This window comes from Myotis nattereri (assembly GCF_964212035.1).
Source record: "Myotis nattereri genome assembly, chromosome: 11".
Taxonomy (NCBI): Eukaryota; Metazoa; Chordata; class Mammalia; order Chiroptera; family Vespertilionidae; genus Myotis; species Myotis nattereri.
In genome coordinates, this window is record NC_138086.1 from 22479966 (window position 1) to 22500529 (window position 20564).

At 37.9% G+C, this 20564-nt stretch overlaps 1 protein-coding gene across 1 annotated transcript in view; it reads right to left on the reverse strand.

Annotated features, from left to right (window-relative positions):
- COPG2 (COPI coat complex subunit gamma 2) overlaps window positions 1-20564 on the reverse strand; it is a 282874-nt gene that overhangs the window by 205890 nt on the left and 56420 nt on the right. The window contains exons 7-12 of the mRNA XM_081102433.1: window positions 11335-11468; window positions 10742-10809; window positions 8850-9038; window positions 5023-5118; window positions 4482-4725; window positions 1542-1617 (exon numbers count right to left, since the gene is read on the reverse strand). Of these exons, the coding sequence (XP_080958559.1) occupies window positions 1542-1617; window positions 4482-4725; window positions 5023-5118; window positions 8850-9038; window positions 10742-10809; window positions 11335-11468 (807 nt within the window). The remainder of the gene's footprint in view (window positions 1-1541; window positions 1618-4481; window positions 4726-5022; window positions 5119-8849; window positions 9039-10741; window positions 10810-11334; window positions 11469-20564) is intronic.

The following is a 20564-nucleotide window of genomic DNA, read 5'->3' on the forward strand; positions in this document are numbered from 1 at the left end:
CAATAAAATATATTTTTAAAAAAAAAGAACTCAACAACAGCCAACAGTGTATCCTAAAATCACCATAAATCTTGAGTATTGCTCCCAATTGGTAAATAAGCACTATATAAATAGGTATTAAAATAATTAGGAAGAGAAGGATAAGTATCACATGATCTCACTCATTTGTGGAATATAATGAACAACATAAACTGACAAACAAAAATAGATACAGACATAGAAGCAGCGAACAGACCCTCAAACCTCAGAGGGAAAGTAGGGGAGGGTGGCGGGTGAGGGGAGAACTTGGGGGGAAGAGATCAACCAAAGAAGTTGTATGCATATAAGCATAACCAATGGATAAAGACAATGGGGGGGGGGTGAAGGCTGGGACTCGGGGGCAGGGGCAGGCTGGGAGAAGACAATAGGGGGAGCGGGGAGAGACATATGAAATACTTTCAATAATAAAGAATTGCCCTGACCGGTTTGGCTCAGTGGATAGAGCGTCAGCCTGTGGACTGAAAGGTCCCAGGTTCAATTCAGCTCAAGGGCATGTACCTTGGTTGCGGGCACATCCCCAGTAGGGGGTGTGCAGGAGGCAGCTGATCGATGTTTCTCTCTCATTGATGTTTCTTACTCTCTATGCCTCTCCCTTCCTTTCTAAAAAGTCAATAAAATATACTTTAAAAAATAATAATAATAAAGAATTAAAAAAATAATTAGGAAGAACTCAATAACATAAGATAGCAGTTTGGAGTTTTTCTTGGGTCTGCAACCACATGATCCTGATAAAGACTTAGGCTTCTTTATAATTAAAAAAATGGGGCCAGAACCGGTTTGGCTCAGTGGATAGAGCGTCGGCCTGCGGACTCAAGGGTCCCAGGTTCGATTCCAGTCAAGGGCATGTACCTTGGTTGCGGGCACATCCCCAGTGGGGGGTATGCAGGAGGTGGCTGATCAATGTTTCTCTCTCATCGATGTTTCTAACTCTCTATCCCTCCCCCTTCCTCTCTGTAGAAAATCAATAAAACATATTAAAAAACAAAAAACAAAAAACTGGTTTATTAAAAAATGGGAATGTTAGGCTTTCTAAGGATATTAAAAAGCCCTCAAAATCCAAGCATTGTTCATTTAAACCAACCAGCCTTTGGTTTGTAATTTTTATCTTTTAATAAGATATAATCACAGTTTTTGCTCACATCAAGTCTTTTCCTCATCAAATAGGGGAGTCAGAGAGACCATGAGAAGCTGAAATTTGCAACTCTACTTAGTGAATCACTTTGAAGTTAGCCCCTAATATACAAATTGAGGCATACACCTTTAAGTCACTTTCTCAAACTCACACAAAGAGAAATTCAAAATCAAATTTTATAAGTATTTAGCATACACAAAATTACTAGAAGAGAACAAAAATGCCATTTGCCCCTCACTTACTCCATCAGCTCTATTCTTAGGTCCTGTAATGCATTTGATATGGTACAATGAGGAACTCTATTCAGCCATATGGCAGTTCTTATTTAAAAAAAAAAAAAGCTCCAAAAAAATGGCATTCTTTTACTCACCTTTGTAAGAGTACAAGGATGCTTGGGAGGAGATTCTCATTCTGAGCCCCAAATTTAGCCAAAGCACTCACAGCAGCTTTAATGAAGCATAAAATGAAGCAACGTAAATATTGGTTTCTTGCATTAAGTAATAATCATTCAAAAAGTTAGAAAAGTTTACCCATGTTCAGAGGGAATAAACTCTCTTATTGTTTTATTGTGTCTTGATCTTATTTCTTTGATCCATTTAAGCATAAACAGAAATCTGTAGGCCCAAGAGAGCTATGAATAGGAAAATCCTCCATGCATTGTAGGAAAAATCATATCAATTTCTTTTTATGAGCACTCCTCCATTCCCACTACAACCTCTTATATATCATACTGATATAATTAGGCTATAATCTCAAACAACCAACTCCAAGCATAAATAGATGCTCTATTATTAAAATTCACTTAATCCAATAAAGATTTATTGCTCACATAACTTTTGCAAGGAACTGTGATAGGTGCTGGGGAAAGAAAGACAGAAGAAATAGCCCCTGACATAAAGGAGTTGTAGTCTAGTGGGAATGACAGGTAAGTAAAAAGATGATTACAACACAGCACAATAAGTCCATGATAGAACCATATCCAGGAAGATAAGTGAATACAGAGAAAGAAACAAGTCAGAATTGGTGAAGAAAAGTAGAGCTAAATATTGAAGAAGTAACATTAACCAAAGGGAAATGGAAGGAAAATAGTATCAAAGACAGAGAGAATGACAAGTGCAAAGACCCTCAGTCCAGAGAAGAAAGCATAATGTCATATTGGAACTAGACACAGGTGAGGAAGGCTGAAGAATAGGATCCCATGTTTGAGAGCAGGAGGAGACAAGTGAGACTAGAAATAAAACAAAAATAGGTTGTGGTTTAGCCTCTGTTATTATTAAAGGACTAGAGCCCCAGTGCACAAAATTCATGCATGGGGATGGGGGGGGCGTTCCTCAGCCCGGCCTGCACCTTCTCGAATCCAGGACCCCTCAGGGGATGTCCAACTGACGGTTTAGGCCGATCCCACAGGGATCCCCCTAACTCAGTGGTTCTCAACCTTCTGGCCCTTTAAATACAGTTCCTCATGTTGTGACCCAACCATAAAATTATTTTCGTTGCTACTTCATAACTTTAATGTTGCTACTGTTATGAATCGTAATGTAAATATCTGATATGCAGGATGGTCTTAGGTGACCCCTGTAAAAGGGTCGTTCGACCGCCTAAGGGATCATGACCCACAGGTTGAGAATCACTGCCCTAACTGCTCTCCCCTCCCGGCCTGATTGCCCCTAACCTAACTGCTCTCTCTTGCTGCCCTGATCGCTCCTAACTCCCTCTGCCTTATCCCCGCCACTATGGCTTTGTCCGGAAGGACGTCTGGAAGATGTCTGGTCTAATTAGCATATTACCCTTTTATTAGTATAGATTATTAATATAGACTAGAGACCTGGTGCATAAATTTAGGCATGGCTTTGGGGAGGGGACACAGTCGGACAGCCCTCTCACAATCCGGGACCTCTGGCTCCTAACTGCTTACCAACCTGCCTGCCTGATCACCCCTAACCACTCTGCCTGCTTGCCTGATTGCCCATAACCACTCTTCCTGCTTGCCTGATGCCCCTAACTGCTCCCCTGCCTGCCTGACCACCCCTAACTGCTCCCCTGCCTGCCTGACCGCCCTAACTGCTCTCCCCTGCTGACCTGATCCCCCTAACTGCTCTCCCCTGCTGGCCTGATCGCCCCTAACTGCCTCTGCCTCAGCCCCGCCACCATGGCTTTGTCTGGAAGGATGTCCGGAAGATGTCTGGTCTAATTAACATATTACCTTTTTATTAGTATAGATTATTAGTATAGACTAGAGGCCTGGTGCACGAATTTGTGAATGGCTGGGGGGAGGGGATGTGGGTGGGGAGTGAAAGGGGGCGGGACAGGCCAGGGGGAGGGGCCGTGGCAGTTGGCAGGCTGGCCCTGCCTCCTGGTCGAACTCCGGTCGAACTCCCAGTCAAGGGGACAATTTGCATATTACCCTTTTATTACATAGGATGTTAAACACAGCATGAATTTGTGTATTTGCAGCAGAGTACGCTACACTAAACTTATAAGCAGATTTTAAATGCAAAGTCCATTTTTGTAGCAGAGTGTGGAGTACAGACTGGATCTGTATGAGAGTGGGAGCAGTCACACTAGTTGGCACTGGAAATGAAGGAGAGCCTAAAGCAGCACCCATGAAAATAAAGGAAAAAGAGAACAAAGAAATATTAAAGAGTCAGAATTGATAGAATTTTGCCAAAGAACAGGTGGAGATTATAAAACAAAAGAATAAGTTTCTGCCTGTGCAAAGGAATGGATGATAAAGGTTTGGGTGAGTTTAGTTTTAAGTTGAATTATAAGTGCCTTAGATAGTTGGACATAAAAGTTCAGGAAAGAGACATGACTGCAATGTCACCGCCTATGAATAGAGCTCTGAAAATGATCACCAGAATAAGTGTGTATGGTAAGAAGACAAACCCCTTAGAAAACTATTATTTTAGGGAATGAAAGAGAAGCTCTATAAATAAGACTGAGGAGTGATGGAAAGATGCAGGCTATTGTGGAAGCCAAGGGAGAGTTTAGTCAATAGTACATTAAACTGACTGAGAGGTGAACAAAGATAAAAACATTAGAGTATTTAACTTGATTTTCTAACTTGCTTGTAAGTGATATATTTTTTAAATAGCTTCAGAGGATTTTTAAGGAAGAGAGCTAGATTATAGTGAGTTGAAGAGGAAATGGGAAATAAGTTCATGAGTGGCTATTTCAAGTTTATCAGACACGGGAAGTATAGGAAGGATCCCACCATCAAGTAGAAATTTTCCAATTTCATCACCACCCCTTGAGTTACACATTTAAAAAGATCAGCAGTTACACCATTATCAGTGTTCCAATGACTTACCAGCTCTAACAGCCTCATTTTCCAGTACGACTCTATTGAAAATAAAGCGGATATACTTGGAGGGAGCAGGCGTTCTGGGGCCCTCTTTGCCCAGCAAGTGTAGAATCTTTGTAGCCAGAACAGTGTGCTCACAGTCCTCAATGAATTCACAGAGGTGGGCTAGACCTGCTTCTTTAGCCTCAGGGTTCTCTTCCACAATGCTGATGATGCAGTCCACAATGGCCCGTTTATATTCAAAGCCTCCCTGGCAAAAGAGAAAACTCCCATTCGTTCTGAGGATGCTTTTTGGAGAAATGCTTATACTCCAAGGCTTATGCTTATAATATTAAACTTTCCCTTCCCTTCCTTTATGAAAGAAACAGAAGTGTTTTTTTCTGCAGGGAAAGCTAGAGCAATAGCATGTTTAGTAATGATAAGTCAGCAACCAGAAGTAAGCACACTATTTGAGAGACACATGCTGCTTTAAATACTATGACATTTAATGGGAATCGTAAGAATTTAAGAGAGCAACTTCCTATGATTTACAAACTAGTCCACCTACATCGTCTCGGAGCATGTTGGAGAGGAAAGTCATCATGACGCCATGCTTTCGTGGGTATTTCTGACAGAGAGCACTAATTGCCTGTACAACCACCACCTGCAGAAAAACAAACAGAAAGGCCATTCACCTTTATAATGACTGTACTACTACCACCCATAAAAAGACCAACACAGAAAGGACATTCATCTTTATAACTTTAGCTACTAAGCATACTTTATTTACTGTAAGCTAAGAAGGCGCTGTAGTTATTCAAAATTGCAATGGTTCTTCATGAAAGATAAGCCAAGAGACCTCAAGGGAAAATAAAAAGTTCATTCAAAAGACCCCATTCCTTTGCTCCAAATAAATAAGCACATAAAAATTTTAAAGTGAACAGTAAAGATTAAAAGCTTGAACAGACTGATTTCCATAGAAGAAATAGGAAGTTACCATAGAACTACTTTACAAAATGGTTTCTAGAATAATTTTACCACAACTTTAAAGACCAGTGTCAAGTGAGAAGGGTGTGAGATATTACATTACTTGCAAGCCAACAAGTGAGTCTGCCACAATTTCATTAATGCTAGTAGAAAACATGAGACTCCAGGATCAGAGATGAAAGACAGTAAATTACTCATTGCAACAGCAGTAGCTACCATACCAGTATTTGGAACCAGTTTCCTGAGCCCCAAGCCCCACAGGGCAATGCAAAAAGGGGCAGATAGCACTGAGACCCGCAGACCATTGCGTTGCAGGAGAAGGACACCGAGGTAAGGCACTTGAGCGTTTTACAATGGGCAAGAAGCATGCCGGTCTTTTGTTCTGAAGGGAAACATTATTTTTCTTATACTGGACAGTGAGCATGTTTGCTTTTTGCTCTACAGCAGTGGTTCTCAACCCTCTGGCCCTTTAAATACAGTTCCTCATGTGGTGACCCAACCATAACATTATTTTCGTTGCTACTTCATCACTGTCATGTTGCTACTGTTATGAATCGTCATGTAAATATCTGATATGCAGGATGGTCTTAGGCGACCCCTGTGAAAGGGTCGTTCGACCGCCAAAGGGGTCGCGACCCACAGGTTGAGAACCGCTGCTCTACAGGGAACAGTAGCTTTGTCTTTTAGAGCTGTATTGAAATATGCCCCGTACAGGAAGACACTATATTTTCTAAGGTTGGAAGATACCTTGCACTACACAAAGGGAACTAAGCTAGGATAGTAGGAAACAAAGGGCAGTTAGTGCCTAACTTGCAAGATGTGCAGAAATACAAGAAACTCCTGGAGAATTGGGAATTGTTTCTCAACAACCAGATAGTCCCAATCTATACACATCATTTCAGAACATAGAAAATGAAGAAAAACAAATCAATCAGTTGCCTCTTGTATGCACCCTCCCAGGGATCAAACCCACAACCTAGGTATGTGCCTTAACCAGGAGTTGAACCCACAACCTTTTGGTGTACCGGATGATGCTCCAATCAACTGAGCCACCCGGCCACAGCAAACATCCAGTTTTTTTTTTATGAAGCAATCATACCAAAACGTAATAAAGATGTAATACATGCAAAACAAAAAATTTTAGATGGAATTCATTTATAAATATTGATGCAAAAATTCTAAGTGATAGATTAGCTAACAACTCCAACACTACAGTAATAAAATAATATTTCATCATGAAATGGGATTTATACCAAGAATGCAATAATGGTTCAACATAAGAAGATTAGTTAATATAATGCACATATTAATGAGTCAGTAAAGAAAAATCATAGGATTATATCCATAGATGCTGAAAAGACTTTGATAAATATCCAACACCTATTACTAATAAAAATTCTTGAAAGAAAAATAGAAATGGGTAGACAGTCCCATTTTACACACTCACACCTCAATCCTAATGTCACTATATTACTAAATAGAGAACACCAAGAGGCATTCCCATCAAAGTCAGAAATAATATAAGGATGCCACTATCGACTATTATTCAACATTACTACGGAGTTATTAGCTAATGCAACTAGACAAGAGAAAACAATTGGAGGAATAAGGACATTCATCTTTATAACTTTAGCTACTAAGCATACTTTATTTACTGTAAGCTAAGAAGGCGCTGTAGACACCTATAAAAATGGGGAAAATATATGAGCAGACAACACTTAAAAAGAAATATTAAATGATCCTAAAATATAAGAAAAGATGTTCAACTTCCCTCATAACAAAATAAATCCAAATTAAAACTATATCAATCAGGCCAAACGTCAAAACGTAACACATTCCATTGGTGAGACTAAGGGAAAACTGACACTCATACAGTGCTGGTAGAGCTTAGCTTTCTCTACAAAACTACCGATTTATTTACCCTTCAACCTAGCATATGGGCTTCTAGGGATTTACCCTAAAGATACACCGCTAACATTTCAAGGAAACAAATGCACAAGGTTATTCACTGCAGCGTTCTTTGTAATTGCAAAATACTGCAAACTCTAAATGCTCAAGCACAGGAGATTCATTCAATAAGCAATAGTACAAAATGACCTTCATAGGTTTCCCAAAGATTCAAAATGTCTGCTTAAACATACAGGCGAGGCTTGTTGTTTCAAAGACTAGATTTATCCTATAACAGAGTAAACAGGGTCAATTATATTCTTTGAGAAATACAACAAAAGAATAAGGTCTTTCTATTTTAGTTCTTCTAGCTGAAATTTATTATTCTTCTGATTATCTCTAACACATTTTCACAAGTTCTATTCAACACTATACTGGAACTCCTAGCCATTTCAATAAGGCAAGAAAAAGAAAAGAAAAGCTTTTGGATTGGAAGTGAAAAAGTAAAACTGTCTCTATTAACAGATGACATGATTATTTATATAGACAATCCTAAGGAATGTATAGAGCAACTACTAGAACTGATAAGGGTGCTTTACAAGGATATCAAGTTATGGGAAAGTAGGGGGGGGGAGGGAGGGAGAGAGAGAGAGGTTTTTTAACATACTGGTAGCAAACAATGAAATAGAAATTTTAATAAGATAGAGTCATAAGCATAAAATATTCAGATATAAATTCAACAAAAGACGTGCAAGATCTCTAGAATTAATGCTACAAAACACTACTCAGAATAAAGACCTAAATAAACAGGAAGGTATACTATATTCATGAACTAGAAGAATTAATACTGTTAAAATGTCATTTCTTCCCAAATTAATTTATAGATTCAACACAACTCCAATCATAATCCTAACAGGCTTTGTTTTATAGAAATTATAAAATGTTTCTAAATTTTATATGGAAATGCAAAGAAACCAGATTATTAAAAAGAAGGACAAAGTTTAAAGACCACATTACTTCACTACTTGACATTGAAGAGGTACCCATAAAACTATAATAAAATACAGTGGGTATTGGCATAGTACTGATAAATAGATCAATGGAATATGATAAGGAGCCCAGAAATATACCTACAAGTCTATGGTTATCTGCTTTTCAGACAAAGATGTCCAAGCATGTCAATGTGTCTTTTCAACAAATGATGCTGGAATGACTGAATATTGGCATGGGAAAATACTGAACTTATCAAACATAATACACAAATATCAATTCAAGTTAGATCACAGATCAAAATATAAAAGCTAAAACCACAAAATATTAAGAATAAAACATAAGAAAATATCGTTAAGATGTAGAAGTAGGTAGCCAAAGGTTTCTCAGGACACAGAAAGCAATAACTATGAAACAAAAAAAATTAATAAATTAGACTTCATAAATATTTAAAACTTTTGCTCATCAAAAGATATTGTTAAGAAACAGGCAAGCCATAGAGATTGGAAGAAAAGATGATCATATTCTTACCTTGAACTCATCTGAAATTTCAGATACAAAAGAAGATATCTGCTTCATTAGTCTGTCCACACTGCTCTCACTTCCTGTTTTGAGAAGTGTAGTAATGGCCAGGGTAGCAATGCTTCTATTTGAGTCTGTGATCAAGTTTTCTAAGTCCAGATTGCAGGCAGTCACAGCAGAGGGGTGCTTCATTGCCACCTTGTGGAAGGGCAAGAAAAATATTAAGCAAATTTCTATTGATAAAAACCAGAATTTTTTTAAAAAAAGAAGAGAAAAATAGAAATTAAAATTTAAGGTAAGTGGCTTTTTAAAAACTGAATGGGACAATATAGGTTAAAATTGTTTCAAAAAGAATGTTTCCAATTAAAAAGGTGTGATATATCATTTGATGAATGATTAACAATCATAGTCAAAGAACGGGATAGCACTTTTTCTTCCCAATATTACAGTCTGTCTTTTATTACAGTTGGCCTGTTTTTCCTTATAGTACCTGTGCACATTGATACCCATTCAACCGGATGTTAGGTTCTCTGAAAATAGGACCTCACGTGGTAAATACTGCTCAAAGACTGTTAATATCTTATCACTTAGAAAACAATTCTGTATTTAAGCAAACAGATTCCATCCAAACTGGATTGCTCATGGTCACTAAAACATGTCTGCCATTCTTCTGTTTCTTTTTGTAGGTGCCATTTACCTCTCTGCCTATAGCAATAAAAAAATTTGAAAACAGCAAAGTATTGCCTCAAAATTCACTTAACCGTAAAATATGACCCAAACTACTGTAAAACTAATTAAGTCTTAATTTATTCCACTTACCAAGGATAATCATATTATCATACAGAAATTTTAATGTGTCTAATGGTGGTTACAGCTCCAGGCTCAATGGGGTTAGTATATAAGATATAGCATCATAGAACCTTTCTAAATTTCACAAAATACAGAATTCCGAGACAGATCTGGCTCCAAGGTCACAGATGAAGGAATGTGGACCTATACCAACTCTTTGAATACAATTCACATTGCTATTCCTTGACTGCTCTAAACTTCTCTGTCCTCCAATTATTCACATAATTAACCCATAACCAATCACTCACCACCTTATGACAAGTCGTCTACTATATTAAACTTTCCTTTAAAATGTTTATGGTTATTTAACGTATTCTGTAATGCAGCCTCTAGAACCATGCTACATGGTAGTCAAAAGCCACATGTGACTACTAAGCATTTGAAATGTGGCTAGTTCAAATTGAGATATACTGTAAATATTTAAGAAAAAACATTAGATGTGTAAGATTTAGAATGAAAAAACTAAAAGGCAAAATATATCTTTTCAAATGCTATACTGATTACATGTTAATATGCCATTTTATATATATTAGGTTAAATAAAATGTGTTATTAAAATTAATCTCATCTTTAAAAAATTTTTTCATGTGTTTATTATAAAATTTAAATTTTCGTATGTGACTCCATTTTGTTTCTATTGGATGTGGCTACTATAGACCAGCATATCCAAGAGAACTTTCTGCAATGATAGAAATGTTCTATATCCACACCATCCAATGGCATAGTCACTAACCACATATGGCTCCTGAGCACTTGAGGTGTGACTAGTAACTAAGGAACTGAATTTTTAATTTAATTTTAATTTAAATGGAAACAGCCACTTACGCTAAAGGTCATCATATTGGACAATATGGCACTATAAAGTGCCTAAAAGTCAGAAATGAATTACAATCTTTAGTTGAATGATAGTGAAAATGGCCATATCTAAGACCACAAATACAAGTGAGATACTACAGAACTAAAGCTAATAAATTATATTTACTAACCTTGGAGAGAAAGCCAAACACTTCACAATTAATGTTTCTCAATCAAACATTGATATAAATGACCTACCTTGTTCAAGGTTCTCACAGCTGCATATCTCAAAGCTGGCTTCGGAGAGCTACAAAACAACTGAAGAACTAAAAAAGAAAAAAGATCACTGACTATAGCTCATTTCATCATAGAGCATATATTTGAAAATATAGTTCATGAACAATCATATTCAAAATATGCATAAGGAAATTTGATTACAGCATCAAAATTTCACATGAAAAATGTGTCATCAAAAATAGAAAAAGCACATTTTGTTGAGGTATAAAAACTTTAAATAGAGAATACAAAGTTTATTCTTTTTTCTAAAAGGATTAATATACCCATCAGTATATGAGTGGTAGTAATATTTATAGTTGTAAGAGCAAATGGGTTTTTTAAACATTACAAAGAACTGAAGGCATTAAAGTTATTTTTAAATTTTTTATATGGGGAAACTTCACAAAAAGAAATAAAGCAACTAAAATAATCATCTACATATCAGAATGCAAAGGCATCTACATATACAGAGCTAAGATTCAAAAATCATTCCTAAGACCTATCCTGAAGACCTTTGGTGCTTAAAACAAACATAAGAATAGAAACAAAAACCAGCTATCGAATATATAACCAACCTGAAACAGCAGGTGCCAGCTCCCTTGCAGTACAGTTAGGAAGATGAATGATAGCTGAAGCAGCTTCATAAATAACCATTTCATGTTTATTTCGCAAGCAGCTCTCAATGAAATCAAAGAATGGACTTTCATGGCTGTCAGTAAATATAAATAGACCATCATTAGATACCAAAAACATCAGAGGCAATATGCACAGTAGTTGAAAACAGACAGACTGAAAAGCACTTTTAGAATTATGGATGAAGGACTTCTGAAAACCCATTCCTCCATAAAAAACAATAAGAACGCTGGCATAAATTTTCAAAATCAACTTTTTCAGCACTCTAGAAATTAGCAAAAGCTTGCAACAATCCTCATAGCTAAAAAAGCCAGAAGCCCAGCAGCCACTGGAGGAGGCAAATGTGTTTGGAGCTCCCTCAAAAGCCCTGCCCCCAAGAACTGTCACTATTTGATCAGAGGAGTGTTCCCTAGAAAAGTCCCATTCATGGAGCTAATCTTTATTTTATCTGACTCATAGCTCATTTACTGAAAACAGCCCTATATCCCCGGGGAGTTTGTCCTGCAAAACCAGTGGCAATTGTTTAACATTGTATTTGCCAGAGGCAGTGATTCCAGTTGGGACAAACAAAAATCTGCACACAAAAAACTTAAAGGAAAATCTGAGGCATGAGATGTCCATAGTGGGCTTTGATAATTTCTGACATATTCCTGGGGATCTAAAAGGCCATGAGCATGTGGAAGGCTGTGCAGATGCCCAGGAAAGATTGACAGAGCCCTAATTTCTCACCTATGCTTGACTTTGAGGTTCTGAGCAAGCAGGAAGTGAAGCCTAAGGCAGAGTTATAAACTGCAAGAGCATGGAAGGCATGCCCCAACACACAGAATGCCCACTGGAAAAGGGTGAAAGACATGGTGGTTTAAAGCATTTAAGAAAATATGTCAAATCATTATCTGACGACTCAGCTAACCAAGCAAAGACTTCAATGATCATAAAGACTATACATGATCAAGAATAAAAGCTGCAGAATTAGCCCAGGAAAGTCAGTAAACAAACAACAACGACAAACAGCAACAATAACAAACTCTGAGCATAGGGAAAGGGGAAATCTGAACACCCGAATTTTCACATCAAATAATTTAAAATATCCAATATTTGACAAAAATTTATGATACACAGAAATAGCAAAATATAGCCCATGTACTGGAGGCGGGGGGGGGGGGGGGGGGGAGTGAAATGGTCAATGAACATTATTCCTGAGGAAGCCTACATGCTGGATTTACCATGCAAAGATTTCAGGTCAACTAATATAAATACAGTGGGGCCTTGACTTACGAGTTTAATTCGTTCCGTGACAGAGCTTGTAATTCAAATTACTCGTATGTCAAATCAATTTTCACCGAGTGAGACACGTGATGATGGGCTGATGTTGTGGCGTTCACTGTGGCGTTCACCGCTGTGCCAACTAGCGGTGGGGTATCTGAAGCTGGCTCGTAACCCGAATTTTAGCTCGCAACTCAAAGCAAAAAATCGGCCGAGAGATGGCTCGTATCTCGAAAAACTTGGTTAGTCGGGACACTCATAAGTCAAGGCCCCACTGTACGTTGAAAGAAGTAAAGGAAACCATGTCTACAGAATAAAAGGGAATTAAAGGCATGACAATCATGCCTCACCAAAAAGAATATTAAGATAGAGATAGAAATGAGTTCTTAAAAGGAACCAAATAGAAATTCTGGATTTGGAAAGTATAATAACTGGAGTCAGAAATTCAAATCTGCAGTTTAATGGTTGATTTGCACTGGCAGTAGAAAGAACCATAAACTTGAAGATGGTTAACCTGAGATAACCCAGCTGAGGAAATTTTTTTTTAAAAGAATGAAGAAAAAGAACAAAGGTTTAGAGACCTGTGGAATATGACCATGTGTAGCAACATTTGCACAATAGGAGTCTCAGAAGGAAAGGAGAGAGACAAAAGGGCAAAAGGAATATCTGAAGAAATAGTGGCTAAAAACTTCCTAAACTTGATGAAAACCATTAATCCTTGAACTTAAGAAGCTCAACAAATCCCAAGCAGCATAAATACAAAAGGATCCCACAGAGATAGACACAAACTGGTAAAAACATACAACAAAGAAAATTCTGACAGCAGCAAGATAAAAGCTACTGATCACCTTGAATAGAGGAGCATTAATACAATTAATGGCTGACATTTCACCTAAAATGACGGACGAGAGGGTAGTAGAATGTCAAATTCAAAGTGCTGAAATAAAAATACAAGAATTCTATATCCAGCAAAACTATCCTGCAAAAATGAAGGCTGAAAAAGGACATCCCCAGATAAACAATGAGAATGCACTGCTAGTAGGCCTGATTTAGACTGAACTATTGATTCTAAACAATGATATGAATAATCAAGAAGAAATAAAGAGACTAGAAATGGTAAATACATAAAGTGATATAAAAGATAATATAGATACATTATTTTCATTTCTCTTTTTTTTTTATTGCTTACAGTATTACAAAGGGTATTACATATGTGTCCCTTTTTTTCCCCCGCCCTTGACAATCCCCTGACCTCCCCTATCCGCCAGTGTCTTATGTCCATTGGTTATGCTTATATGCACGCATACAAGTCCTTTGGTTGATCTCTTTATTTTCATTTCTCTTAACTGTTTTAAAAATACATAAAATTGTATGAAGCAATAATTATAATACTACATTGTTGGATTTATTACACATACACATGTAATATACATGACAATAATAGCAAACAAGAGCAGGGAGAAAATGCAACTATATTAAAGCGAATATTCTATTTTACTAGAATTAAGTTAGTATTAATCTGAAGTAGAAAATTAAAATGTATATTCTAATCCCTAGAGTAATGACTAAGAAAAAATGGCTAAAAAGTAAAAATATTCAGAGAGAAATTAAAAGGATATGCTGAAAATGTTTACTTAACACAAAAGAAAGTAGGCAAAGAGGAAGAGAGAAACAAAAAAGAGACTTACATAGAACAAACAAAAAATGGCAAGGATAAATACAACTAAACATCCCAATCAAAGTAAAATCCAATTACATACTATCTAGAAGTAACTCACAGTAGATTCAAAGATACAAATAGGGTGAAAGGAAAAGATATCATACAAACAGTAACCATAAGAGATCAGGAGTGGCCATATTAACATCAGACAAAATAGAATTTAAGACAAAAATATTACAAGAGATAAAAAGACATTTCATAATGAGAAAGAGGTCAATGTATCAGTATGGCATAACAATGATAACTACATACACAAATTTAACATCAGAGCATCAAAATACATGAATCAAAACTTGACAAAATGAAAGTAGATTATAGATCATTTAACAATAACAGTTGGAGATATCTATACATATAGAACAACTGGACAGAAAATCATCAAGGATATAGAAGATCTGAAAAACATAATCAGCCAACTCAATCTAGAACATTCAACCCAATGACTGTACCATAAATATACAATTTTCAAGTGCATATGGACAGTTGTCAAGGATAGATCAAATGCCAACCATAAAACACATTTCAATACATTCAGAAGGACAGAAATCATCAAAGTATGTTCCCCAACCATAATGAAATTAAAATATAAGTCAACAAAAAGAAAAAATTATAAGTCAACAACAAGAAATAAATTGGGGAGAAAAAAATGGCGACTGGCAGGAAGGTAGGGAGGGAGAGAGTGTGAGAGCGCAAGGAAGTGATAGAGGAGCATGTGGATGTGTGTGGTGTGTGTGTATGAGCTAGGGACAGTTAGATTCTGCAGGTCTTCTAAGGGGCTGCTAAACCGGGCAGTCTTAGGCGGCGGAGCCCCGCTCTCAGCGCAGACACTCCTGGGCTGCCAGCACGGGCACAGCGATCACGCCATCTTGGGAAACAGAGCTGCTTGAGACTAGGATCCTAGCCTCAGCACCACCCAGTCTGATCTCAGACGCATACCAGGACCCTGCAGCCACTGGGGACAGAGACCTGTGACCACAGCTACAGACCTGTGGACACCAAAAGTTCGGAAATCCCCACCGCAGATCCGTGAGTAACAGAGCCCATCCCCCTCCCTGCAGGCTTGCCGGCAGCGCCAGAGTAACTAACTGATAGACCCACCCCTTGCCCAGGCCTCAGTGCTGCCACAGGAACTTTAGCCTGGAAGTGCACAAGCACCTTGGAACTGGTCCCACATAGTGCCAGCAGGAGTCCTGGGCTGGGAGCAATTTCGCAAACACCAGGAAGTTGTCCCGCGTAGCACAGGCCCAGGGACCCCGATTCTCTGGGCAGAAGGCAGCACCAAGCACCAGTGACTTGACTGTGTTTCTTATCACCTGCGCTTGAGATCCCTGACTCCCTGTGCATTCAGACTAAGAGCCAGTGACTCCAATTCTTGGTGCAAGGGCACACAGGGACCCTGATTCTCAATGCAAGGTTGCCGAAGCAACAGAGACTCTGATACTGGATTCTTGGGGAACTCTGACTCCTGGCACACGCTAGGGGGAGCTGATTTTCAACATGCTCCAGAGGGGGTCTCTGTTTCAGCATGGTGCAGGCAGGGTCCCTGATTCTAAGGGCGCACACGAAGCCACACTGAGCGCTGGCAACTCTGACTCTGAGCGAGCCTGGTTTCCACCAACCCACAACAACAGCACATCTTAGTGTCAGAGCTCTTCAGTGACACTAGGGTGGTGTGAGGCTCCCACTGCACGCGGCCCAGGCCCATGCAACTCGACATTTGAACCATCGGGAGATAATCAGAATGAAGAGACAACACAAAACCCAGAGGAAAGACAATGAGGAGTCGCCAAGAAAGGAAATTACTTAAGTTGAAGCATGCAACATGACAGAAAAAGAATTCAGAATAATGGTTGTACAATTCATTCACCGGATGGATGAGAAAATCAACAACCTATGCAAGAATCAGGAAGAAATGAAAAGTGACATAGCTACAATCAAAAACACCATGGAAAGTTTCAACAGCAGACTAGAAGAAGCAGAGGACCGAATTAGTGAGTTAGAAGATAAGGCAGAGAAACAAGCTCAATCTGAACAGCAACTGAAGAAAAAAATTAAAAAGCAGGAGGAGAGCCTAAGGGAGCTTTGGGACAACATTAAAAAAAAGTAACATATGCATAATAGGGATGCAAGAAGGACAAGAAGAGCAGCAAGGATTAGAAAATCTATTTGAAGAAATAATGACAGAAAACTTCCCAGATATGGGGAAGAAAAAAGTTACACAAGTACAGGGAGTCCCAAGCAAGATGAACCCCAAAAGACCCACACCAAGACACGTCATAATAACAATGGCAAATGTACCAGACAAAGAGACAATCTTCAAGGCTGCAAGAGAGAAACAGAGAGTTACCTACAAAGGATCCCCCATCAGATTATCAAATGATTTCTCAACAGAAACACATCAAGCTAGAAGGGAATGGAAGGAGGTATACAAAGTGTTGCAAAGCAAAGGACTGAATCCAAGAATACTCTATCCAGCAAGACTATCAATCAAAATTGAAGGGGAAATCAGGAGCTTTGCAGACAAAAAAAAAGGCTAAGGGAGTTTATCACTACCAAGCCAGCAATGCAAGAAATGCTAAAAGGAATGCTGTAAAAAGAAGAAATATAAAGGTAAGAAAGACCACAGGCACAAAAATAGAAATGAATCCAAGCATGTACCTTTCAATAATAACTTTAAATGTAAATGGACTAAACACTCCAATCAAAAGACATCGAGTGGCTGAATGGATAAAAAGACATGACCCATATATATGCTGTCTAGAAGAGACCCACCTCAGAAAAAGGGACTCACACAGACTGAAAGTGAAGGGATGGAAAAATATCTTTCAGGCAAATGGAAATGAAAAAAAACTGGGGTAGCAATACTTATATCGGACAAAATAGACCTCAAAGTGAAGGCCAAAACAAGAGATAAGGAAGGCCACTTCATAATATTAAAGGTATCAATACAACAAGAGGATATAACCCTGATAAACATATGCACCCAATGCAGGAGCACCCAAATACATAAAAAAACTATTGGAAAATAACAAGGGAGAGATCAACAACAACACAATCATAGTAGGGGACTTAAACACACCACTGACATCACTGGATAAACCCTCTAGACAAAAAATCAGCAAAGAAACAGCAATCCTAAATGACTCACTAGATCAGATGGACTTAATTGACATCTTCAGAACATTTCACCCCAAAGCCACAGAATATATGTTCTTCTCAAGTGCACATGGGACATCTTCAAAAATAGACCACATATTGGGTCACAAGCAAAGTATCCCCAAATACAAGAAGATTGAAATCATACCAAGCATCTTCTAAGATCACAAAGGCATAATATTAGAAATAAACCACAATAAAAACAATCCAAAAAACTCAAACACTTGGAAGCTGAATAGCATGTTACTAAATAATGATTGGGTTACCAGTGAGATCAAAGTAGAAATTAAAAACATCCTGGAAACTAATGACAATGAAAACACAACAATCCAAAACTTATGGGACACAATGAAAGCAGTCCTGAGAGGGAAGTTTATAGCTCTACAGGCCTACCTCAAAAAACAAGAAAAAATGGTAGTAAATCATCTAAATCTACAGCTCAAAGAATTAGAAAGACAGCAACAAGAAAACCCCAGAGTGAGCAGAAGGAAGGAGATAATAAAGATTAGAGCAGAAATAAATGACATAGAGACCAAAAAATCAATACAGAAAATCAATGAAACCAAGAGCTGGTTCTTTGAAAGGATAAACAAGATTGTACAAACCTCTAGCCAGGCTCACCAAGAAGCAAAGAGAAAGGACCCAAATAAACAAAATCAGAAATGATAGAGGTGAAATAACAACAGATCCCACAGAAATACAAATGATTGTTAAGAAATACTATGGACAACTCTACTCCAACAAACTAGACAACCTGGAGGAAATGGACATATTCCTAGAAAAATACAACATTCCAAAACTTAATCAGGAAGAATCTAAAAATCTCAATAGGCCAATAACTATGGAAGAAATTAAAGCAGTCATCAAAAAGCTTCCAGCAAACAAAAGCCCAGGTCCAGACGGCTTCACAGGCGAGTTTTACCAAACATTCAAGGAAGAACTAAAACCTATCCTCCTCAGACTACTGCAAAAAATCCAAGAGGAAGGAACACTTCCAAGCTCATTCTATGAAGCCAGCATCACCCCAATACCAAAACCAGGTAAAGACAACACAATGAAAGAGAATTACAGGCCAATATCCCTCATGAACATAGATGCCAAAATCCTCAACAAAATTCTAGCAAATCGGATCCAGCAGTACATCAGAAAGATCATACACCAAGACCAAGTAGGATTTATCCCAGGGATGCAAAGATGGTACAATATCCGCAAATCAATAAACGTGATACATCACATAAACAAATTGAAAGAAAAAAACCACATAGTCATATTAATTGATGCAGAAAAAGCATCTGACAAAATTCAACACCCATTTTTGATAAAAACTCTCAGCAAGGTGGGAATTGAAGGATCATACCTCAACATAATAAAAGCCATATATGACAAACCCACAGCCAACATCATACTCAATGGACAAAAACTAACACCATTTCCCCTAAGAACAGGAACAAGACAGGGATGCCCACTCTCACCACTCCTGTTCGACATAGTCCTGGAAGTATTAGCCATTGCAATTAGACAAGAAGAAGAAATAAAAGGCATCCAAATTGGAAAAGAAGAAGTAAAACTGTCCTTATTTGCAGATGATATGATATTATGCTTAAAAAACCCTAAAGACTCCATCAAAAAACTATTAGGCTTAATAAAAGAATTCGGCAATGTAGCAGGATACAAAATTAACGCCAAGAAATCTATGGCATTTCTATACACCAATAGTGAATTTGCAGAAAGAGAGACTAAAAAAGCAATCCCATTTACCATCGCATCAAAAAAATTAAGATACCTAGGAATAAACTTAACTAAAGAGGTAAAAGACCTCTACTCAGAAAACTACAGAACGTTGAAAAAAGAGATAGAGGAAGACATAAAGAGATGGAAGAACATACCATGTTCTTCTTGGATTGGTAGAATCAACATCATTAAAATGTCCATACTGCCCAAAGCAATCTATAAATTCAACGCACTTCCCATTAAAATACCAATGGCATATTTCACAGACCTAGAACAAACTCTTCAAAAATTCATCTGGAATAAAAAACGACCCCGAATAGCTGCAGCGATCCTGAGAAAGAACAAAGTAGGTGGTATCTCAATACCAGACATCAAGCTGTATTACAAAGCCACTGTTCTCAAAACTGCCTGGTACTGGCACAAGAACAGACATATAGATCAATGGAATAGAATAGAGAGCCCAGTAATCAGCCCCAACCAATACGCTCAATTAATATTTGACAAAGGAGGCAAGAACATACAATGGAGTCAAGATAGTCTCTTCAATAAATGGTGTTGGGAAAATTGGACAGATACATGCAAGAAAATGAAACTAGACCAACAACTTACACCATACACAAAAATAAACTCAAAATGGATAAAGGACTTAAATATACGACGGGAAACCATAAAAATACTAGAAGAATCCAAAGGCAACAAAATCTCAGACATATGCCGAAGCAATTTCTTCACCGATACAGCTCCTAGGGCATTGGAAACTAAAGAGAAAATAAACAAATGGGACTGCATCAAAATAAAGAGTTTTGGCACAGCAAAAGAAACCATCAACAAAACAACAAGAAAGCCCACTACATGGGAGAACATATTTGCCAATGTTATCAGTGATAAGGGTTTAACCTCCAACATTTATAGGGAACTCATACAACTTAATAAAAGGAAGATAAACAATCCAATCAAAAAATGGGCAAAGGACCTAAATAGACACCTTTTAAAAGAGGACATTCAGAAAGCCAAAAGACATATGAAAACATGCTCAAAGTCGCTAATCATCCGAGAGATGCAAATCAAAACAACCATGCGGTACCATCTCACACCTGTCAGAACGGCTATCATCAACAATTCAACCAATGACAAGTGCTGGAGAGGATGTGGAAAATAAGGAACACTTGTGCACTGCTGGTGGGAATGCAGACTGGTGCAGCCACTACGGAAGACAGTATGGAGTTTCCTCAAAAAACTAAAAATGGAACTCCCATTTGACCCTGTGATCCCACTTCTAGGAATATATCCCAAGAAATCAGA